We start from the raw sequence: 23,971 nt of genomic DNA, 5'->3' as shown, positions 1-23,971 counted from the left end.
GCAGTTTGAAGATAAATATGTCAGAAGAAAACCGAATTTCGTGTCAGTCTGGAAAAATCTATTGAGGTATCCAACTGGAACAATTTGTTTTTGTGTTCATTAAACAACATGTAAGCTTTTAGGTTCAGGCCTATTTGAAAAGGTATGTTTTCTCATACATGTAGGCTCTCATTGTAGCCTACATATAACCTTCTGTATTCCCAGCACGTATACTGACTAGTTACACATTAGTGACCACAATATACCAAGCAGGTGAAGGAAGGCCTTTTATTGTTCGATTAATAATTTATCAGACATGCAAACAGCAATGTTAAAGCATTGGGATATTGGATATTTTAGTAGCAAACAAAAGGAGGAGCTGGAGTGTTTCTGTACATGTCGAAATATACTACAATATGGACTCCCTATGAGACAGCGAGATACTTAATTACAATGTTGTTTGTCAGCACAGTAGCCCAAGGGGAACAATAATTAGTGTTGGAACAGTGATATAGATTACTCTTGTCTCCTGACATATTTGTTTAACAAGTTGGCTCTTAACTGAGGGACATTAAAATAGTTTTGGATAGAATAGTTCTTCCAAAACAAAATCAAGCTTTTAAAAGGGAGTAAATGGCCGCCGTCTGTTACAGGTAGGAACAACCTCTTCTCGACAGGAGCAGGTGAGACCCGCCACTAATACGCAGGTATCCAGTAGCAAATTAATTTTTAAGGCCATACAATGTATGGTGTCGTTTATTTTGACAATACTGGGTCTTTTTAAGTGCACGGTGAAGGTTAGAATAACTATTTGGCAGCAAAGAAAAAAGAGAATGAAAAACCTGGCTGGACTTCCAACTCATTAGTGAAGATTTGACTGAACCTTCTTCCATTCCTTTGTGTTTTCAGCAAACCAAATACTGGACAAATATAGATCTACTGCAACCACCATCAATGACCAGTCTACACAGACACCGTTGTTAGATGCAGGTGAAAAATATTATTTGTTATAATATAGTTTTATTTTGTTATTTTAATAAGGTAGCGAGAGTTTATATGTTGAACTGTTGTTTCACAGATGTTCAGGCCGAGGTCATTTGATCTCTCATGTAATGCAGTCCATGCGGAGACATTCTTCCTTCTTCATGAGGGAAGGAGTGGCGGGGGTTGGTGTTATAGATTTTGAAAGCGCAGTGGAGCGTTTGCATAGGAGGAGAAAAATAAACAATGAAATGCCCAATCAAGGTTTTCCAATTGTAACTTGTAATTTTCATTCTTTGGCCATATCTCATTGTAGGTTGTAGAGGAAATTTTACACAACACAAAACTTTAACCAAAGAGCCATTTTATGACACAAATAATAATAGCCATAATTATTATATTAATAATAACTTGGGGAAGTTAAACTCAAACATCCGTGGTTTATAACTACACGGTTGAACAGCATTAGCATGTATTGCATTTTTAGCAATATTTAGAATAACATTTGCCAAACCAATCAAATATCAGAGGGAAATATTGGTACTATTGTTACACTGTAATGGTAATCAGGACGAGGATTGTAGGGCAACCTTCTGATAGAAAGGAAACGAGAGGAAATTAAAGGTCAGGCGATAAAACCCCTGACCCCTGGTGCCTGACGTTTGCCCCCCCTCTGAAAGCGAGGAGGCTAATAGGCCCTCAAGGACCCCCATGGGGAAGATCCAGTCTGAACTGACGCCAGCTGTAACTCAACCTTATACTTAAAGACTAAAAAAAGATTCCTCTATCTACAGGAATGCAGTCCCCACTCCGGCCGATCCGGAGCGCGTCGGGCCGGCCTGGGGGTCAGTGCGTGTTTCTGTTCAGCGATAAGATGAGACAGTCTACGGGGAGTTTCGGAACAGGCAACCCGCTCTAGTCATGCAGTAAAGACGAGAGGAAGAACACAACGTGGACCCGGGGGGCTGGCGGGCGAGACCCAGGGCGCCGGCCAGCCAGGCACGGGGGCTTCCCCAGATCAGGAGTGATCCATGGGCTCTGCGTCTTGGTTATCCTGGGAGTCCCCCGACTTCCCTCCGTCTGGTTGGTCGGGCGGCGTGCCGCTCTGGGGCCCCCCGCCCGACACGTCCATAGTCGACGGCTCGGGGTCGCTCCCTGGCCCACCCGCCCGGGCCCCACCTGTCCGCTCGCCTGGCCCCGCGGCGGCGGCGGCCGTGGCGGCCAGGCTCTGCTGCTCCTTGAGGTGGCGCTCCATGGAGGCCTGGATGGAGGACACCATCTCCTGCAGCTTCCTCCGCTGCTGCTCCATGGCGCCGGGCTCTAGCGGCCCGCCCTCCCGCATGGTGACAAAGCCCGGCGCCATGCGCACCAGCTCCTTGCCCGCGTCCTCGCTAATGTCCGACAGCGCGGGGGGGTCTCGGGACACGCTAGCGCTCAGGTCCACGCCGCTGCTGTGCTGGCGCGTGATTGGCCGCTGGGGTGGGGAGGCGTCCTCCACACTGCCCAGGGAGTGGCCCTTCCCCTGGAAGGCGGCGACGGTCTGCTCCTTCCTGCGGACCACGCCGCCGCTGCCCAGCCGGAGCAGGCCGTGGGAGGGGCTCCCCTCGCGGCTGCCCCCCCGGGGGGAGCCCTCGGACCGCAGGTGCAGCAGGGCCTCCTTGGCCAGGTCCTCCACGTCCGGGCCCACGGCAAAGTGGCCAGCCGCGTCCACGCACAGCTCCAGCCGGTCCTCGGCCGCGTTGTACACAAACGTCTTCCCCGCCAGGTGAGGTAGAGTGCAGTGCTTCCCGTCCATCAGGCCTGGCAACACAGGGGGAACCAGCTCATCAACTACTGCGTCGGCTCATTGGACGATTACAAAATGCATACATATATTATTCTATATTATACACCAGTATATTCTTTAGTAGCAGATGCTTTTATCTAAGGTGACTTAGCATATTTTACATTAAGGAGCAGGTAAGGCTTGTGCCGTGTTCCAATATCCATACTGTCCGTACTTACTAGCCTAAGTTAGAGTACGTAGGGCGTTCCGATTTAGATCGGGCGAAAATAAGTGTGCTGAACGGACCCGGATGGTGTACTCAAAACGGTCAAATCTCGAAGCGTGGATCGCCGTACACTTTTCGTACTCAACGGCCATCTTAGCTACGTAGCGGAAGAGGGCGGAGCCAGGCTGAGCCAAAGTCCGCGCATTTTCCACATAGCCTGCATTAATAGTCATTTTGTAGTTTTTATAGCTTTTATAGCTTTTTATAGCAGCTAGGCGTAAAGAGTTCACCGTTCAAAGAGGGATGTTTATTGCGGGGAGGAGCCGCGGCGGCAGTCGTGATCGTAATTTCCGGTTAGTGCACCACGGAGTATTCGATTAGGAACAACACTGACATCTGAAAATTAGCGCACTTAGTGAGTGCGGATAGTGTACTTCGTTTAAGTGTACTCATGGAAGTATGGATATCGGAACACGGCACTGGTCATCTTGCCCAAAGAGGCCTACATAAATAAATGAAGGATACTATAATAGCTAACGTTCGCTACAGTCCACTGGGTAGGCTGGTAGACTGATCTATCCAGCACACATCTAGGTGGACACGCCCATTTGTGATGTCATAAGGGGCCGATTTCCAAAACAGCTTGTAACGGCTAATCCCACCACACCTGGTGGCATGTCACTTGACCTTTAAAGTCCATAATAACTAATAATCTCTTCTTAATAAATTGATACAAAGGCCCCATATTAGCCAACTTACCCATATCCTTCCGGACAATGTTATAGAAAACTCCACCATGCTGGAAGAGGTGAGGGAGCTTCCTGGCGTATGACCATACGTCTTCACCTTGAAACAAACCACATAAAACTGATCACACACTGTCTCCTATGGTTTCTCTAATGTACCGATTGTAATCTTCCAACCTTCTTTCAATAATTGTCATCACAAATAAAATAAAAACATTCAGGAAGCTTGCTTAACCAGATCAAAACATTTGTTAAATAACTCAAATCAAAGTTCGTACTAGAATGGGATTAACATATTTCCATACAGGCCTCCGGTTAGACTTGGTCATTATGTAAATGCTCAACGGCTGTTTTTGGTAAAAGAAGCTAGCACCTGCATAATTAGACATACTTTTACAGATGATTGGAATTTCTCGCTCTCAAAAATTGGGATTCCATAAAAGGAGTACACTAAGACTCCAGAAGGCCGGAGTCTGAACGATTCTGGAGACGGTTGCACCCTTTCCGTCAGACTCACTGGGTTACCTCACACTGCGTGCTGCTCGCACAGTTTACCTCACCACCCGCCATGTCCCAGTCTGGCAGACACTTCCCCCATCCCGCTAGCGAGGGAAGAGCCTCAGAACTTTCCTGCTAGCCCCTCACTCCCATAGTCACCTCAGAGTTTGACACAAGCTACAGTGACACTATTCAGAAGTTACTTCATCAGACAGAGAACAGCTAGGCTATTTATCACCAAAGCTCTCTTCAGTGCCTAGAAAAGCCCAGCGGCAAATGCTTTCGGTGCCGGCTGCCCCAACCAACCAGTCAGTTAAGGAACAGAAGGCACATATACTGGTGTGCTGAACAGGTTGTGATTGGTCAGCTGTTGACCCATCTCTGACCAATCACCTGCTTCTGCAAGCCTTGAACTCTGTGTCCATTCATGTGTCATATTGATTCCAAGTGATAAGGAGGAAGGGAAAGGTTGACCCAGATAACAATGGCAATTTTGATATGAAGGATACGGTTATTGGTACATGAATAAAGTTCAATAATTTTCTATACTGATACATTGCATACATAGGTCATAGACATAAAAATGTTCTCGGCCAGTGATTCTCAACTGTTGGGTCGCCACTCATTATGAGTGGGTCGCAGACTCGCAGAGCATATGTAAAACCGTTCTGGAAAGAAGCCAATTAATTAACTCATATTTTAACGTTAACTCATGTTTCAATGGCTTGCTCGTTCATCAGAAGTTCATTGTTGAGTACTGCAATATTGATACCTTTTGTATTTCACATGCGAGGCTTGACCAGTTGAGAACCACTGTTCAAGGCTACAAAGAAATTCAGCAGGAAAGCTTAAACGAAGATTTCACAGACCACATAAAGGTGTCCATCATCCATACAGAGAAATCTTACCCATCAGGGTTGCCAGGAGACAGAGGGAGGACATCTCGAGGTCGATGTTGTCCTGGAGCTCCCCGTCGTTCATCCTGCCGCTCGCTGCAGCGTCGCTCTTCACGGCGTGGACGCTGGAATGAGAGCCTGAGAACCGGGAGACGGGCCCCTGCTTCTGGTCAGGGGCCCTCAGTATCTCCACTATCACTCGATCCCCGTGCTGCAGGGCCACGGCCTGGGTCTCCTCGCCGCTCTTCGGAGGGGTGAGCTCTTTGGGCGGGAAGCCGTAGCGGATGCACTGCTGCGACGTGGGCAGAGAGAACTCCTTGGCGATGCTCCTCTGCAGCTCGTGGAAGGTGGTGTGTGCCTGCAGCGTGAGCATGGCCTGCCGGCCGTCACTGGTGGTCACACGGATCTTCTTTTCCTTAATAGAGGCGGGAGAGGAGACTGTTTTGGTGGGCGTGGCTGGCGCGGAGGACGAGGAGATCGCTGGCGTCGTGGCGGGGGATGACGGACGCCCGTGGTTCTGCTCTTGCTTCAGCCGGTCGGTCCTCCTCTTCTGATTGCTGGAGGCGTTCTCGCTGATGCTCTGCTGGAGGCTGCGCTCCGCCCGGCTCATGGTCAGCTCCTCCTTGTGTATCGTCTTGGCCTTCTGGCCCGTCAGGATGATCTTAGTGGGGGGCTGGGTGTCCATGGGCTGCTGGCTCTCCGCCACCTCGTCCAGCCTCCGGTCGTGAGCCCCCTCGATGGACACGGGGTTGTACTCGTCGGGGTTCTTCTTGGCCGTGTGGTGCAGGATGGTGTTCACCACTTTCTGCACCAGGAGCTCGCTGCCGAACTCCCCCGGGAAGTGCTTGGTGACCAGCTTCATGGCCACGTCGTAAACGTTACTGTTCAGCGCCACGTCCATCTCGTACTGGAACCAGTGGACGGTCTCTCGGACCACGCAGCCCCCCCACTCCAGGGTGATGGGGAAGGCCTCGGGGAGGCAGTCGTACTCCTTCCCCTCCCAGAAGTGCTTGAAGCCACAGCCACACTTCCCCCCCTGGGAGCGGGTGTTGGTCCGGTCCCCGTCCAGGTACACCACGGAGCCGTCGCCATGGATGCGGCGCACCGAGGTTCCGTGGCACCAGTTGCAGGTGCCCAGGGAGCTCAGCTTGTAGTCCGGCACCAGGAGGTCCCGCTGCGGTTCGTAGGAGCACACCACGTTGTTGAGCGGGAAGCTGTAGTTCTTGTCGGGTCGGAGCTGCCCGTGGGTGGTTTTGGCCAGGTTGTAGAGCTTCCCTCCGGGGGCCAGCCATTCGCCCGGCACGTGGAGCTCAGAGAGGGCGCCGCAGATCAGGCAGCGGTGGAGACGGTTCTCCTGGACCGATCGCTTGGCCGCTTCCGTCACCTCCTCCGGCTGCACGCCGATGACCCCGGTGCGCCGGTAGATGTACTGGTGCACGTCGGCCACCAAGGAGGGATGGATGCCGTGCTTCTCCATGAAGACCTCCTCCATGGCGTTGACCAGCCTCATCAGGTACTTGTCCTGCAGGCTGCGGTCACCCCCTATCACACAGCTGCCGTCTGCCTCCAGTTGTATGTAGGTCCGGATCAGGTCCTGGGGGACGCCCCAGGCCTTGGGGAGGAGCCGGGCCGGCAGCTTGGGGAGCACCGTGTCTTTAATGCCCACCAGGGGGAGGTAGTGGTTCCGGCCCGAGCTGCTCCAGGCGATGCAGATCGGCTTGTTGTGCTTCCCGTCTTTGCCCTTGCACTGCTCCTCCGGTACCAGGCCTGGGAGGAACGTGGCGGAGTAGTCCCCCGAGCTCCGCATCCCGCTCAGGGAGTCCAGCAGGACGATGGGCCGGTGCAGGACGTTGGCCAGGCCGAATATGTGGATGTTCCTCAAGCCCAGAGGAACGCCCTCGGGCGGAATAAACAGAGGGTCGCACTCATTGATGATGTCCTCCCATTCAGCCGCATCGATAAAGTCCTGGAAGAGGGCCTTGTAGCGATCCAGGTTCTGTTTGAAGTTCTGCTTGAGGTTCTCACGCAGGGCGTGCCAGAACAGTTCCCTGCCCACCAGGGCCCTGGACACGGCGTGGACCAGGCAGTGTCCGTCTCCGTCCACGTGCACAGGGATGAGACATTCTCTGTTCCCGTTGGCTTTCTTGACCTCCTCCAATGTGTCATGAAGGTATATTACACTACCTGATCGGTCCTTGCCATAACCAACAGTTGACACATGTTCTGGTTCGATGAGAAAAGCTCTGTCGCCGAGGAGTGAACAGTCAAACATGTCACCTTGACTCATGTCTTTTAGGAGCTTGGCTTTGCCGGTTTGTTTATCCATACCATATCTGGTCAAGACGGGAGAGAGAAGCTTGCAGTGATAATTGGACAGCCCCATTACTTTCACCAACTCCGTGCCTTTCTTCGGGGCCCCAGTCACGCCAAGCAAAGCGTTTCTGAGAAGATTGTGTAGAACCACATCTGGATCGGTTACCTCTTCGACATTTAAGAGGCTCTTCTGCTCGTGGCGCTGGCCACATTCTGTGCATTCAATACTAATCGAACCATAAGCAGGGAAGAATAGCCTCGCCTGGCATTTGGGGTCTGGACAGGTACCACATAAAATTCTTCTGTCCTTCTTCTTTGAGCTTTGTAGCAGCGACATTTCGGATGATTAAGATAAGCTGTATAACGAGCTTATTAAAGCATGATATTCATCCCACGAAGTACTGTCAAATGCAATCTGAGTCACGTAAAGCTAGTTGTTTGCTAAAACAACACAGGAACAACACGGAAGCGGTTGGTTTTTTCCTCTGTTGACTGTCTGTTGCACAACGTAACCATACGTAATGACGTTGTTCGGTGGTACTTGTAGTCCTACTATTGGGATCTTTATGGATTAATATCAGTAAAACACATTTAGAAGTAGAATACTTGCAAAATAAATTCTTAAATAATTAGCTTTGTAATACAAAAGGATGTATTTATCAATATTGTATTGTATGGTTTTAGAAATAAGTGCCATTTGGTATTTTTAACTACGAATCCCAGAAGGCAAAGCGGTATGACAATGTTTGAGGAAGTATAGTAGTGACACTTTTTTTTATTATTATTATTGACAATTTGCCCTGTATTCTTAATCTAAAAGTTTAACGCATGCAATATTTTTTGGTATGCAGCTCTTATTGTAATTGTGTGATCTGTGTAGTTTAAAGAACTGCAAAATGAACAGCCATACCGGTTAATGCATGTTTTCATATTTCAACCTATCCGCTTTAGTTATTGCGTGACGAAGGAATTCTAGGTTTTTATTGATTGTTTTAATAATAGCTCGTATAGTTACAGCCGGTGTTACACCGAATTCTGCGACCCACCGAAAAGTGTGACCCCAGTGGGCGCTGTTGCATATTTTCTGCAATATGCACGAGTTTGAAGCGTAGACAGGCATGACAAAAACATACATAAAACATAAGATCTCCCCCCAACCAATTACCTTTTTATTAAAGGTGCTTAATAAATACATTTGATTGATTTGATTAGCATTTTACAGACCCATACAATGGATAGGGCGTTTAGTACGGTCCTTCACCGTTGATTCTTTACCTATAAAAACTACAGTCAGTGTTAAATTACGTTGATTTACATTTGAGCATTTCCTATTATAGGCTACTACGTAAAATGCTGTTTAGAATTAATGTTAGTATCAAGAAAAGAAAGAGCCACCGGTGGGGGGAGATCTCATGTTTTACTTGTTTTTGTTATAATGCACTCGTGCATGTTGCAGAAAATGTGCAACAGCGCCCCCTGGGGTCACACATTTCGGTGGGTCGCAGAATTCGGTGTAACACCGGCCTACATTTTAAACGAAAAATACCAACCGCTAGGCCTACTAATATTGATGGTGCTGCTATCAATAAGATAAGCAAAACGGTCTTCATGTGGATGAAAACGGCTGTATTTATATTCTAAGAAATCAACTTTACCCAGATTCAATATGTGTAGGCCTACTTTGAAATGTAAGCATATGACGCTATTCAATACTTTCAAATCGATTTCGATAGTCAGATCATTATTTCCGACGGACAAAGGTGGTTGATTAGCAAACTGGGCAAACATACCCCACTACGTTTCAAAACAAAAGCCGAACATATTGATTAGATAACAAAAACAAAATGTCAAAACACAATTTGTTGACCAACACATGTGTTAGGCTCTGGGCAACGAGACGATATGCTCTCTGTCCGCCATGCGGCGCCAGGCCTCTACCGACAGGCAGGCGATCATATTGCCTCTGCTCGGGACACACACACACACACACACACACACTCTCTCTCTCTCTCTCTCTCTCTCTCTCTCTCTCTCTCTCTCTCTCTCTCTCTCTCTCTCTCTCTCTCTCTCTCTCTCTCTAGCGGCTGGGTGAGCAAAACGAGATAAAATGACTCAAAAGCACGACTCAGGAGGCAAAAGTCTGTGTAGAGAGAATGGTCTTTACTAGAGGGTTGTTCGGTACACGGGAAATCAGTAGATCAGGCTTCTCCAGCAGGGAGAAGGCAAAGGCCTAGTTGGTCGGTACACAGGTAATCAATCGTAAATTAGGCAAACAATCCGCCTGGGAGAAGGCGTAGTTGGGAGGCAACAGGCAGGAATCAGGAAACCAGGACCATGGATATCTCTAGGAAAATGCTGGGACGCTTGATACAGAGAACAAAGACAAACTGGCTCAGATGAAGGGAAACACGCTGACTAAATGGGCGTGGATGTGGGCAGGATGTAAGGGGGCAGGATGTGACACACACACACACACACAAACACACACACACACACACAAACCTACACGCACATACACTAACATACACATATATAGGGTACAGCTCTGAAATAAAATACACACCAGAAGATCTTATAACAGTATGGATTTCATACACTGTAGACCGACTTTGAAAAATGTGTTGACTGATATTGGAATGACAAAATGATTAGATAACAAAGTAAATAAATAAGTAAATAAGAAGTTGTGTGACTTCATAGGGTCAAGGAGTAAAAAACTATTAAAAAGGAAAAAGATCAGGAAAAGAAGCACCTATCTGACTTAGGCCTATAGTTGCCATTGTAGCGAAAATGTATAACAAAATTATATTATATATCGATATATATTATATAATATAATATTATATCTAATATTAGTTTCATTCCATAAGGTTGGTGCATTTGCTGATAACACAACTCCACTTTAACAGACAGGCCAGGCTAGCAGACCGGTTAGCTAAAATAAAAGCAAAAATATATATACATAATAAAAAAAAATTGTAATGTAATTTTTTTTTTTTACAGTAAATTAAAATGAATAATATTAATTCTAACTGAGTTTGGTTAAAAAGTGGTGTCTTTTATTGTAATTTCACATATCATTGGAAATGTCAGATGACACACTTTATGAAAGTCTAACCACTGTGAGGCTATTGACTGCGGAACAGTATTAGCCTATTATATATCTATAGTCTGGTAATAATAAGAACACATGATTTAATTTGTATAGACCTAACACAGCATTTGATTGTCTGTGAGAATCGCATAGTGCTTAAAAGTGCATGAAAACAATCAATTAGACAGACTAGGAAAACCTAGATGACTAATTTAGAAGCGTCTCTAAAAAAAAGTGTTTTAGAAGATGCAGTCTGGAGTGCCCTTGGCTGGTATATCAAAAGACACTTCAGAGCCATGGGCACTCAAACAATCATGGAATCTCATATACTGTACACCTTTATATTAAATAAAGATGAAAATAAAGAGACAAATACCATGATAGCTGGAGGTTGGGTCAGTGTTTATTTGGTATTTTTATTTTCCCGATAAATTAAATGAAACATTCTTCCTGGGTTGAGTTTTGCTGAAAAAAGGAATCTGTTCATAAAAATACTAATAATACTTAGGGTTAATACAAAGAATAATTATAACAAAATAATACAATTATTAATATTAACTATAACTATAATAAGGTCATATTATTAACTATAATCATCATTATTGTTATTAATGTTATTATATTGTTTGAGGCAGCAGAGGAGACGGCAAGGCTGCTGTTTTGATTGACAGCTCCTCATCAGTGCTGGGTAACAGGATGTGGTGCTCTGAGATGCTTGTGGTCTGTAGCTGGTGGAGGTGGAGCTGATGGAGGAAACAGATTCAGGTCTGCACTAATACAGAGAACCTGAGCTCATCTGATTTCCCAGCATCATCTCAGACCAACAACTACACAACAGCAACATCTCACACACACAGCCACAACTTCTCTGTCTCTCTGTCTCTCTCTCTCTCACACACACACACGCACGAACGCACTCACGAACGCCAAACGCACGCACACACACACACACACACACACGCGCATGCGCGAATAGACTTTATTGCAAGTACGCTGAATGTGAGCAAGGAATATGTCTTGGTGTTGGTGCATCACAATAGTAATAAACATGATCATAAATATCAAATAGAAAGAAAGACAGAAAGTAAAACTCATGTACTATAGGTCAAGAAACATCAATATAAGATAGAAACATTTACCGTGAGATCCTTATAAAAGTGCTGTGCGGTGCAATTCGCAAGAAATATATTCCAGGGAACTGTGTGTTAATGTTACACATTAAGGCCGGTGTTGAGACTTAACCTTATGCTGGTGTGTATAGTGTCTTGGTTTTGTTCACAATCGTTGTTACGAAAGATGTAGAAAATACGCTTCTTTAAAATAACATGATTCACCTTATGAATACAACTCCATTGATAGACAACCAGCTAATGTTACATTTGAGAGTTTTATTATTTTAAATGCATGTTCTTTCATAATAATAATAATAATAATACATTCATCTCATATTGCGCTTTTCTAAATGCTCAAAGTCGCTTAACAGAGTGAACACAGAATAAAAACATTTAATAATAGCGTATATATGTAGAAAGATAAAATAGGGTAAAAATAGGTATCTAAAAAACTGAAATGGTATGAAAGAGAGGAATAGTTAAAAGGAGGGAGGGTAGAGAAGGGAAGGAGGTTATGTGTTGAAAGCGATCTTAAAAAGGTGGGTTTTGAGGGCCTGTTTAAATGAAGGGAGTGTGTCAGATGATACATGGGCGACAGTACACATTAAGAAACAAGCAACAGAGAACCGTGAAACACTCATGAAGTTTTCTGGTCCGAACAGTGGAGAGAAAAAAGCAGAAGAACGTGGAGAGTAGAAATGAATAACATGATGACATGATGACATGGTGACATGGTGACATGGTGACATGATGACATGGTGACATGGTAACATGGTGACATGATGACATGGTAACATGGTGACATGATGACATGGTGACATGGTGACATGGTGACATGGTGACATGATGATATGGTGACAGGATGACATGATGACATGGTGATATGATGATATGGTGACATGATGACATGATGACATGATGACATGAAGACATGGTAACATGATGACATGGTGACATGGTGACATGATGACATGATGACATGGTGACATGATGACATGGTGACACGATGACATGATGACATGATGACATGGTGACACGGTGACATGATGACATGGTGACATGATGACATGATGACATGGTGACATGGTGACATGATGACATGATGACCTCGTATGGTTCTACAAGGTGGGTCTGCTGGTTCTGGGGGAAAGCAGCGTCAGTCCAGGGCTGTGGTGGTGCTGGTTCTGGGGGACAGCAGCGTCGGTCCAGGGCTGTGGTGGTGCTGGTTCTGTGTGGGCCGGCTGGGCGTCCTGCTGGTCTTGTTGGTGTGGAGGAGCAGGAGAGCCAGGCCACAGCAGCAGAGCACACTCTTCACCACCATCACTGTGTAGAGCACAGACGCCAGCCTGGCTCTGGACAGCACCTGGAAGGACTCTGGGACCCCACCAACACACAGCCCATGCTGGTTTATACTGGTCCATATGCACCATAGTGGCCTATACTGGTTTATAGGCATCATAGTGGTCTATACTGGTGACAGCTGGTTAATATGCACCATAATGTTTTATACTGGCCATAGTTATATGTGCACACCATGGCGGTCTATACTAGTTTTTGCAGTTTAAAAAAACTATTTTTTACTGGTTAGGGTTAACCAATAAAACCCTAAACACACCATAGTGGTCTATACCTTTCTATTCCGGAGACTACATGTCCCAGGTGATAGCCAGTGGGGTTAGTGATAGACAACAAGCTGGTTGTGTAGGGGTTGTAGTTCTTCATTACCTGCTGGTATCTCCTCCTTCTGCAGACCGCTCTCATGCTCAACTCTACAGATGTATGGATCTCTGAGGTATTCTCCCGGATCAATAACCAGGATGCTGGCAGCGTATGTCGGTCCTCTGAGCTCCAGCTGCTCCCAGTCCTTCCCCTGCCCTCCGCCCCCCCCTTTCCTCCTCCAGGACACCCGGACCTCCTCAGGGACCATGTCTCTGGCTACACACAGCAGGGAGCGCCGGCCCTTTAAATCAGCTCCCGTCGCTGGGTAGACGCTCACTTTGGGCCGCTCCACTGGCCTGTCTGAGTTTAACAGAAGAACCAATCAAGAGACAGAACACAAGTCACATGGTGTCAAAACCGTGGAAATATTAGCAGTATTATTATATTACATATACGAAATATGTTACGGAATAAATAATTATGAAAACAATATGAAGTGAGGCAATCACACATGATGATTAAAATAATTGAAAGTAGTATAAGAAACTACATTAGCGATCGAAAAATAAATAAATAATTTATATTAACATATATAACTATGTTATACATACAATATATCTGATTTACATATCAAGCCTAATATACATACCATGTGCATTTTCCATAATAAACATAGATACAAATATATATATTTCAATCAATATCATTATTATTTTTACATTACATTACAATATTAGAAATGTACATAATAGAGTAGAATATAAAAGAAGCAGATTCTACTTAAAGGAGGCTTTAATTGATGTTGGCACACTGCTGAATGAATTAATATTGTCTTTTATTAGCATAATATTACAACTTTAATATTGCTTTGAAAATCGTCACATGCCGATTTTTATCCCCATCATGATAATTCATAATATGTTTAGTAACCTTCATAATTTATTACATAATACACTGATATATTATACTGAAGCATAGTTTATTAACAGCATTAGTGATATTTTACGCTGTACGGAAAGAACATGAATCTTCAGACAACACTGACTTCTCCAGCACAACTCAAAGAGGTCAAACAACCAACTGGAAATATTAATACACTCATATTCTCCCCAACATGAAATGAAACACAAAGCCAGAGAAACCATGAAGCAGTGATCTTACCTGTAACAACCAGGGTGGTGCCGCGACCAAAGATATCCACAGTGAAATATTCTGTATCATAAACCTCTGGTTACCGCCTGTGATGCCGTCAGTGCTGATCAATAACTTGCTGATCACATCAATCCCCTACAGATGATCAGCACCACCACCAGGGAAGTGTGGGGATGAATGATCTTGTCCTGAGAGGAGTGCTTTGTAAGAGGCTGCAGAGTAAATCAGGAGACTTGATGTCACTACTTGTGTTTAGTACAAATGACTCCAAGGTCTTCTTCTCTCGTTATCGTAGGCTTTAATGACAACTGAAGACTCGTTCCTTCTCAAGGAAGACAACAATGTAAGATCTTCCAGAGAGTGCTTCATTACCACAGAGCTCAGTATTTTACTAGATTGTTGTTTCTTGAGGTTTGAGCCTAAAGTCGTCCACTTCCATTAGAGCCTCCAGATGTCTGTCTGTTACTCTTTAGTTTGCTCCAGCTCACCCTAACCAACAACCAGTTCAGTGATTGTATTAACTCAGCACAGTAGCAAGGAGAGATCAAGGCTTAGATTGAAGCCTAAACTACAAACAATAAGGTCCAGGCTCTGATCTAACAGGGATTGATCCGGATCTTACTGTTCATGTCCAGTTCAAATTAGCGCCTGGCCGTAGATTGAACAGCCAATGAGACTTCACCTGCTGCATCATGTGATCACCAGAGTTTTTGTACAGGGAGCGAGGAGAACGTCTCACTGTGTTACACCACTAATCCAACAGGAACAGTAGTAGGTGGCAGAATGGGACACTTTCACCTTCTGAAGCGTCAACTCCCAGCTGTTCTCTTTGAATACTGAGGAGAAATCATCCTTCTGAGGATGGTTGTATCTTTTATCAAGAGCACCATTACTCTTGGTGATGTCAAGAATCACGGTGAATGTTTTCGTCTCTTTCTTCTGGTACCAGTAGATATAGGTACCACACCGGTCAGTGTCTGTACATCTGAAGGAGACGGCTTCCCCTTCTCTCCTGGTCCAGGACACCTGGTCCTGAGTCAGCTCTGCTGCCATGGCAACCACCGCTGTAGGGACGCGAACACATGGATGAGCATCCGTGTTCTGGGGTGGAAGAAACCGGTTGTGTGGTGCGAAATGGTGGGAAATGGTCACCTAAACACAGGGAGCTCCAGGCAGCCCTAGAGAGTAGAGGCATCTTGTCTGTAGGAGAAGCTGAGGAGAGGGGCTGCCACTGAGACCAGGGTGAACCAGGGTGGCCTCAAATAGGTCCTCAACGCCAGCCCACCGTCCCCTAGGGTGGAGTGGGAGGGCTGCTTTTGAGCGACAGCTCAGTGGAACCTATGGCGTGGGGTCTGTGTGTCACATGATTCTGAGCCAGAGGACCAATGGCAGCAAAGAGTTAGGATTGACATGTGAATAAATGTAGAAGAGGCATATTTCAGATGAATGTATTTGAACCTGTAGCTGAAGTTAAATATAACCACATATCTGTCATTGATTAATTCCTCCAGCAGCAGTGAAGTTGGTGTGTGTGCGTGCGTGTGTGTGATTGTGTCTTTGTTGGGCATCAGATGAGTTCAGTTTCACTGTATTAGCGGAGACCTTAATCTGTTTCCTCCATCAGCTCCACCTCCACCGGCTACAGACCACAAACATCTCAGAGCACCACATCCTGTTCCCCAGCACTGATGAGGAGCTGTCAATCAAAACAGTCGCATTGTCGTCTCCTTGACGACCGAGGTATCGGTGGAAATGGAAAGACTCTGATCTGTGGTGAGAGAAGAGCATGCTTGATTGTGTACTCCAAATTAAAAGCACACCAATTATTGTAGAGTTTACATAAGGTTAATTAATAATCTATTCAGAAGTATCCTAAACACACATATTAGCACAGGAAAGGGGCTATAAATCTAAAAATCGAATTCCAAAATATATATAGATATATATTATGCCCAAAATATTTACAATATTCAGAGAAATAAAAGGATAGAAATCATTAAATTTGTTTCATAGGAATCAGATAAATATTGGCTTTTAGTTGTCATGTTAAAATTCACCCAAAAAAATGCAATATACATATATGATTTTTTTTTTTATTGGAAATCTTATTGAATAAATCTGTAAATATAAAGACAAATTCATACATAACAATTAGATACACACCATGAAATGTATTCTGAATTGGGAACTGTATCCACTAACACTTTACTTTTTAAATAAGTCTATTCAATTACATAAAATTCCAAATCAAACCAAATAATGGACTAACAACAACAGCAAAGCGATGCTTAAGATTTCAATCCATCTACTTATGTACCAAGATAATAAAAAAATTTTTACTGCGCATTTATTGATTTTTTTAAAGACCTATTTGTATGCTTTATGATAAAGTGAGATAGACAGGAATCTAAGGGAGAGAGAGCGGGAACATGCGGCAAAGGACCACGGGCAGGAATCGAACCCGCGTCGCTGCGTTAGGGCTGAGTGTTAGATGTCACGCGCTCTACCCGGTGAGCCACCTGGGCGCCCCAATGCACAGCTTTACACATCTTTTTGTCCATTTTCTTGCAATATTTAGTAGCTTACATAAATAACTATGGTATGTGATATTTGTTGCCAGTGTAACTTAAAGATCAGGTTTTAAACTAAAAAGGAGACTCAAACTCAGGTTGAGAAGGTTAACCCAAAATCATCTTAATCTCTGCAGAAACTGCAGATTTATCAAAAATAATGATTGGAATCAAACAAAAGTATAACAATTCACTAGGACACTTAACTGGTTTAGCTACAGGACAGGACCTTGAGACAAATGCATAAAAAACAGAGGGCTTAAATACACATGAGGACACTACTAACAAATCAACACAGGTGGAAGAAAACAATAACTGGGAAGGAAAAGAATAACTGAGGACATCAGGAGAAAGAAACAAAAACTACACAAAGATAAACAACTGTTAAAAACTGTGACAGGTTGGTTGTATAAATATCATGGGCAGCCATTTTCTGCATCCCCTGGTGTAAATAATAAAGAAACACTAACTTTATCATCTTTTGATACTCTTTTATTTACCTTAAATTACCTAAATATACTAGAATAAACTACACCCGAACTACAAAGAATTCCTTCACAACCACAATAAATTCAATAAGGTGCTCCTTCAGAACTAAACAAATATTTAGAACTACAGTAAACCTACTTTACTATTTCAGAACTACTAAGGCAGTCAATCAGTTGATATGGTGCAAAGCTTTTTCATTATGTCTGTCTGCAGATTTGAGCTTTTAAGCATTGAGGGGTTTATTAAGGAATGAAATGTGTTTTGCTCGCCATTGAAGACGTCCAATTTTGGGGGGAATCCAATTTTATCACACCTTGACTTTAACACCCTGAGCGTACACTAGACTTATAAACGTCTAGAAACTAGCCGGTTAAATTCTAGTTCAAAGTTAACCTTACACTTGAGCAAAGTTAAAATCATTTTCCATTGTGGCTTGAAGCATACTTAGTGGAGTTGATGTTCATCTAAAGGTTTTATTCAGAATCGTTGTCATGTGCATTCTTATTCTTATAGTTAAACTATCCTACAGTTCTATAATGTTCCTTCAATACCTGTTCAACCACACATGTTCCAACAGAGGACCATGAGCCATCCAGACTGACTCAAAGATTAAGCAAATACGCTTCTATAAAATGACATAATTCACCTCATGAGTCCAACTCCATTGATAGACAGCCAGCTTATGTTATATTTGAGATTTTTATTGTTTTAAATGCATGTACTTACATAATAATAATAATAAAACCAATACATTCAGCTCAGCGCTTTTATAAAAACTCAAAGTCGCTTAACAGAGTGAACACAGAATAAAAACAATTAATAATAATGTATATAAGTAAAAAGATAAAATAGGGTAAAAATAGGTATGTAAAATACAGAAATAGGTATAAAAGACTAAAAGGAAGGAGGGTAGAGAAGGGAGGGAGGTTATGTGTTAAAAGCGATCTTGGAAAGGTGGGTTTTGAGGGCCTGTTTAAATGAAGGGAGTGTGTTAGATGATACATGGGCGAAAGTATACACCAAGAAACAAGCAACAGAGAACCGTGAAACACTCATGAAGTTTTCTGGTCCGAACAGTGGAGAGAAAAGAGCAGAAGAACGTGGAGAGTAGAAATGAATAACATGATGACATGATAACATGATGACATGATAACATGGTGACACGATGACACGATGACACGATGACACGGTGACACGGTGACACGATGACACGATGACACGGTGACATGATGACATGGTGACATGGTGACATGATGACATGGTGACACGATGACATGATGACCTCTTATGGTTGTACGAGGTGGGTCTGCTGGTTCTGGGGGACAGCAGCATCAGTCCAGGGCTGTGGTGGTGCTGGTTCTGGGGGACAGCAGCGTCGGTCCAGGGCTGTGGTGGTGCTGGTTCTGTGTGGGCCGGCTGGGCGTCCTGCTGGTCTTGTTGGTGTGGAGGAGCAGGAGAGCCAGGCCACAGCAGCAGAGCACACTCTTCACCACCATCACTGTATAGAGCACAGACGCCAGCCTGGCTCTGGACAGCACCTGGAAGGACTCTGGGACCCCACCAACACACAGCCCATACTGGTTTATACTGGTCCATATGCACCATAGAGGCCTATACTTGTTTATATGCATCATAGTGGTGTATACTGGTGACTGCAGGTTAATATGTAACGTAATGGTTTATACTGGCCATAGTTAAATGTGCACACCATGGCGATCTATACTAGTTTTTGCAGTTTAAAAAAAATATTTTTTACTGGTTAGGGTTAACCAATAAAACCCTAAACAATCCATAGTGGTCTATACCTTTCTATACAGGTTTACACGCACCATAGCGGTCTAGACTGGTTTATATGCCATACTGGTTTATACTGGTTTATAATGGCTTGTACACTCCATACTGTTTTACACTGGTTGTAATGGTTTATAATAGCTTATACTGGTTTATAACATGATGCTGGTATATACATTCATACTTTAATGTATTCTTGATGAAATACCACACTGCTTATCCAGAAACCACTTGAGATTCCTACAGCAGTTCAGAGTTATTGCAGCTGATCTTACGGTGTGTTTCATCTGAAGTACCTTCTCTGGGTCTCCCTTGACGCCGGGGGTCCGTAGTAACTGCCGTCGCTAAGGTAACCTCTGTCATTCCGGGGCCTTCTGACGTCAAGGTAATTTCTGTTGGAGGTGGGTCAGCATTAGTGGGTTAGTGATAGACACCATGTTCCAGGTAAAGCCAGTGGGGTTAGTTTAAGACTATATGAACCAGGTGATAGCCAGTGAGGTTTGTATGACTGAGACTACATGTCCCAGGTGATAGCCAGTGGGGTTGGTGATAGACAACAAGCTGGTTATGTAGGGGTTGTAGTTCTTCATTACCTGCTGGGATCTCCTCCTCCTGCAGACCGCTCTCATGCTCAACTCTACAGGTGTATGGATCTCTGAGGTATTCTCCCGGATCAATAACCAGGATGCTGGCAGCGTATGTCGGTCCTCTGAGCTCCAGCTGCTCCCAGTCCTTCCCCTGCCCTTCGCCCCCCCCTTTCCTCCCCCAGGACACCCGGACCTCCTCAGGGACCATGTCTCTGGCTACACACAGCAGGGAGCGCCGGCCCTTTAAATCAGCTCCCGTCGCTGGGTAGACGCTCACTTTGGGCCGCTCCACTGGACTGTCTGAGTCTAACAGAAGAACCAATCGGGAGACAGAACACAAGTCACATGGTGTCAAAATGGTGGAAATATTAGCAGAATTATTATATTACATATTACGAAATATGTTCCGGAATAAATAATTATGAAAACAATATGAAGTGAGGCAATCACACATGATAATTAAAATAATTGAAAGTAGAATACGAAACTACATTAGCGATCGAAAAATAAATAAATAATATATATTAACATATATAACTATGTTATACATACAGTATATCTGATTTAAATATCAAGCCTAATGTACATACCATGTGCATTTTCCATAATAAAAATAGATACAAATATATATATTTCAATCAATATCATTATTATTTTTACATTACATTACAATATTAGAAGATGATGTACATAATAGAATAGAATAGAATAGAATAGAAGCAGATTCTACTTAAAGGAGGCTTTAAATGATGTTGGCAAACTGCTGAATGAATTAATATTGTCTTTTATTAGCATAATATTACAACTTTAATATTGCTTTGAAAATCGTCACATGCCGATTTTTATCCCCATCATGATAATTCATAAAATGTTTAGTAACCTTCATAATTTATTACATAATCCACTGACATATTATACTGAGGCATAGTTTATTAATAGCATTAGTGATATTTTACGCTGTACGGACAGAACATGAATCTTCAGACAACACTAACTTCTCGAGCACAACTCAAAGAGGTCAAACAACCAACTGGAAATATTAATACACTCATATTCTCCCCAACATGAAATGAAACACAAAGCCAGAGAAACCATGAAAGAAGTGATCTTACCTGTAACAACCAGGGTGGTGCCGCGACCAAAGATCAAGATATCCACAGTGAAATATCCTGTATCATAAACCTCTGCTCACTGCCTGTGATGCCGTCAGTGCTGATCAATAGCTTGCTGATCACATCGATCCCCTACAGATGATCAGCACCACCACCAGGGAGGTGTGGGGATTAATGATCTTGTCCTGAGAGGAGGGCTTTGTAAGAGGCTGCAGAGTAAATCAGGAGACTTGATGTCACTACTTGTGTTTAGTAGAAATGACTCCAAGGTCTTCTTCTCATTTCATCGTAGGCTTTAATAACAACTGAAGACTCGTTCCTTCTCAAGGAAGACAACAATGTAAGATCTTCCAGAGAGTGCTTCATTACCACAGAGCTCAGTATTTTACGAAATTGTTGTTTCTTGAGGTTTGAGCGTAAAGTCGTCCACTTCCATTAGAGCCTCCAGATGTCTGTCTGTTACTCTTTAGTTTGCTCCAGCTCAACCAAACCAACAACCAGTTCAGTGATTGTATTAACTCAGCACAGTAGCAAGGAGAGATCAAGGCTTGGATTGAAGCCTAAACTACAGACAGTAAGGTCCAGGCTCTGATCTAACAGGGATTGATCCGGATCTTACTGTTCATGTCCAGTTCAAATTAGCGCCTGGCTGTAGATTGAACAGCCAATGAGACATCTCCTGCTGCGTCATGTGATCACCAGTTTTTGTACGGGGAGCGAGGAGAACGTCTCACTGTGTGACACCACTAGTCCAACAGGAACAGTAGTAGGTGGCAGAATGGGACGCATTCACCTTCTGAAGCGACAACTCACAGCTGTTCTCTTTGAAGACTAGTGAGAAATCATCCTCCTGAGGATGGTTGTATCCTTTGTGAACTTTACCATTGCTCTTTTCAATTAGTAGAATCAAGGTGAATGTTTCGTTCTCTTTCTTCTGGTACCAGAAGATAAAGGTATTACACTGGTCAGTGTCTGTACATCTGAAGGTGACGTTTTCCCCTTCTTTCCTGGTCCACGACACCTGGTCCTGAGTCAGCTCTGCTGCCATGGCAACCACCGCTGTAGGGACAAGAACACATGGATGAGCCTCCGTGTTCTGGGTTGGACGAAACCCGATGTGTGGTGAGTTGTGATTGGTGGGAAACTGTCACCTAAACACAGGGAGCTCCAGGCAGCCCTAGAGAGTAGAGGCATCTGGTCTGTAGGAGAAGCTGAGGAGAGGGGCTGCCACTGAGACCAGGGTGAACCAGGGGGGCCTCAAATAGGTCCTCAAAGCAGCCCACCGTCCCCTAGGGTGGAGTGGGAGGGCTGCTTTTGAGCGACAGCTCAGTGGAACCAATGGCGTGGGGTCTGTGTGTCACATGATTCTGAGCCAGAGGACCAATGGCAGCAAAGAGTCAGGATTGACATGTGAATAAATCTAGAAGAGGCATATTTCAGATGAATGTGTTTGATCCTGTAACTGAAGTTAAATATAACCACATATCTGCCGTTGATTCATTCCTTCAGCAGCAGTGAATTTGGTGTATGTTTGTGTGCGGGCGTGTGATTGTGTCTTTGTCGGGGTTCAGATGAGCTCAGGTTCTCTGTATTAGCGGAGGCCTGAATCTGTTTCCTCCATCAGCTCAACCTCCACCGGCTACAGACCACAAACATCTCAGAGCACCACATCCTGTTCCCCAGCACTGATGAGGAGCTGTCAATCAAAACAGCAGCATGGTCGTCTCCTTGACGACCGAGGTATCGGTGGAAATGGAAAGACTCTGATCTGTGGTGAGAGAAGAGCATGTTTGATTGTGTACTGCAAATTAAAACCACACAGATTATTGTAGAGTTTACATGAAGTTAATTTATAATCTATTCAGAAGTATCCTAAACACATATACTAGCAACAGGAAAGGGGCTATAAATCCAAAAATTGAATTCCAAAATATATATATATATATATCATGCCCAAAATATTTACAATATTCAGAGAAATAAAAGGATAGAAATAATTGAATTTGTTTCATAGGAATCAGCTAAATATTGGCTTTTAGTTTTCATATTTTAAAGTTCACCCGAAAAAATTGAATATACAGAGATGAAATTTTATTTTAATTGGAAATGTTATTGAATAAATCTATAAATATAAAGACAAATTCATACATAACAATTAGATACACACCATGAAATGTATTCTGAATTGGAAACTATATTCACTAACACTTTACTTTTTAAATAAGTCTATTCAATTACATAAAATTCCAAATTAAACCAAAATAATAGACTAACAACAACAGCAAAGCGATGCTTAAGATTTCAATCCATCTACTCATGTACCAAGATAATGATTTTTTTTTTATTGCGCATTTATTGATTTTTTTAAAGATTTATTTGTATGCTTTATGATAAAGACTGGAAGAGAGAGCGGGGACATGCAGCAAAGGACCACGGGCAGGAATCGAACCCGCGTCGCTTCGGGTAGGGCTGAGTCTTAAATATTACGCGCTCTACCCGGTGAGCCACCTTGGCGCCCCATTGCAAAGCTTTACACATCTTTTTGTCCATTTCCTTGCAATATTTAGTAGCTTACATAAATAAATATGGTATGTGATATTTGTTGGCAGTGTAACTTAAAGATCAGGTTTTAAACTAAAAAGGAGACTCAAACTCAGGTTGAGAAGGTTAGGCCAAAATCATCTTAATCTCTGCAGCAACTGCAGATCTATCAAAAATAATGATTGGAATCAAACAAAAGTATAACAATTCAGTAGGACACTTATTAGACTGGTTTAGCTCCAGGACAGGACCTTGAGACAAATGCATAAAAAACAGAGGGCTTATATACACATGAGGACACTATTAACAAATTAACACTGGTGGAAGAAAACGATTACTGTGAAGGAAAAGAATAACTGGATATCAGGAGAAAGAAACAAAAACTACTAAAAGATAAACAACTGTTGAAACTGTGACAGGTTGGTTGTGTAAATATCATGGGCAGCCATTTTCTGCATCC

The 23,971-nt window shown here is 43.7% G+C and overlaps 2 protein-coding genes across 3 annotated transcripts; both read right to left on the bottom strand.

Moving 5' to 3' along the window:
- Positions 1–270: 270 nt before the first annotated feature.
- vcpip1 (valosin containing protein (p97)/p47 complex interacting protein 1) lies at positions 271–7,876 on the bottom strand. Its single transcript, XM_079750301.1, has 3 exons — positions 5,104–7,876; positions 3,711–3,797; positions 271–2,760 (listed from the first exon to the last, which is right to left on the bottom strand). Exons 1-3 carry the CDS (start codon positions 7,739–7,741, stop codon positions 1,979–1,981), a joined length of 3,507 nt encoding a protein of 1,168 aa, XP_079606427.1. The 5' UTR covers positions 7,742–7,876; the 3' UTR covers positions 271–1,978.
- Positions 7,877–12,240: 4,364 nt separating this feature from the next.
- On the bottom strand, positions 12,241–22,226 carry LOC307085600 (immunoglobulin kappa light chain-like). 2 transcript variants are annotated; one of them, XM_079750453.1, is made up of 6 exons: positions 22,122–22,226; positions 21,718–22,029; positions 20,971–21,027; positions 19,865–20,164; positions 19,568–19,663; positions 12,241–12,984 (listed from the first exon to the last, which is right to left on the bottom strand). In XM_079750453.1, exons 1-6 carry the CDS (start codon positions 22,162–22,164, stop codon positions 12,767–12,769), a joined length of 1,026 nt encoding a protein of 341 aa, XP_079606579.1. In that variant the 5' UTR covers positions 22,165–22,226; the 3' UTR covers positions 12,241–12,766. The 2 variants fall into 2 exon arrangements, with proteins under 2 accessions (XP_079606579.1, XP_079606578.1); XM_079750452.1 differs by lacking the exon at positions 12,241–12,984 and adding an exon at positions 18,183–19,029.
- Between the last annotated feature and the right edge of the window lie 1,745 nt (positions 22,227–23,971).

This window comes from Pollachius pollachius, assembly GCF_949987615.1.
Source record: "Pollachius pollachius genome assembly, chromosome: 14".
Classification (NCBI taxonomy): Eukaryota; Metazoa; Chordata; class Actinopteri; order Gadiformes; family Gadidae; genus Pollachius; species Pollachius pollachius.
The sequence above is the reverse complement of the archived record's forward strand: the minus strand, read 5'-3'. Positions and strand labels throughout refer to the sequence as shown.

Excerpts from the sequence above, each read along its gene's own strand:
- LOC307085600 (XM_079750453.1), bottom strand. The coding sequence starts at position 22,164 with ATGCCTCTACTCTCTAGGGCTGCCTGGAGCTCCCTGTGTTTAG. Across the intron at positions 22,030-22,121 it reads CTGGAGCTCCCTGTGTTTAG|CGGTGGTTGCCATGGCAGCA; the intron begins GTGACAGTTTCC and ends TTGTCCCTACAG. Across the intron at positions 20,165-20,970 it reads CACCACCCTGGTTGTTACAG|ACTCAGACAGTCCAGTGGAG; the intron begins GTAAGATCACTT and ends TTCTTCTGTTAG.
- vcpip1 (XM_079750301.1), bottom strand. The coding sequence starts at position 7,741 with ATGTCGCTGCTACAAAGCTCAAAGAAGAAGGACAGAAGAATTTTATGT. Across the intron at positions 3,798-5,103 it reads TCTCCTGGCAACCCTGATGG|GTGAAGACGTATGGTCATAC; the intron begins GTAAGATTTCTC and ends GTTTGTTTCAAG. Across the intron at positions 2,761-3,710 it reads CATTGTCCGGAAGGATATGG|GCCTGATGGACGGGAAGCAC; the intron begins GTAAGTTGGCTA and ends CTGTGTTGCCAG.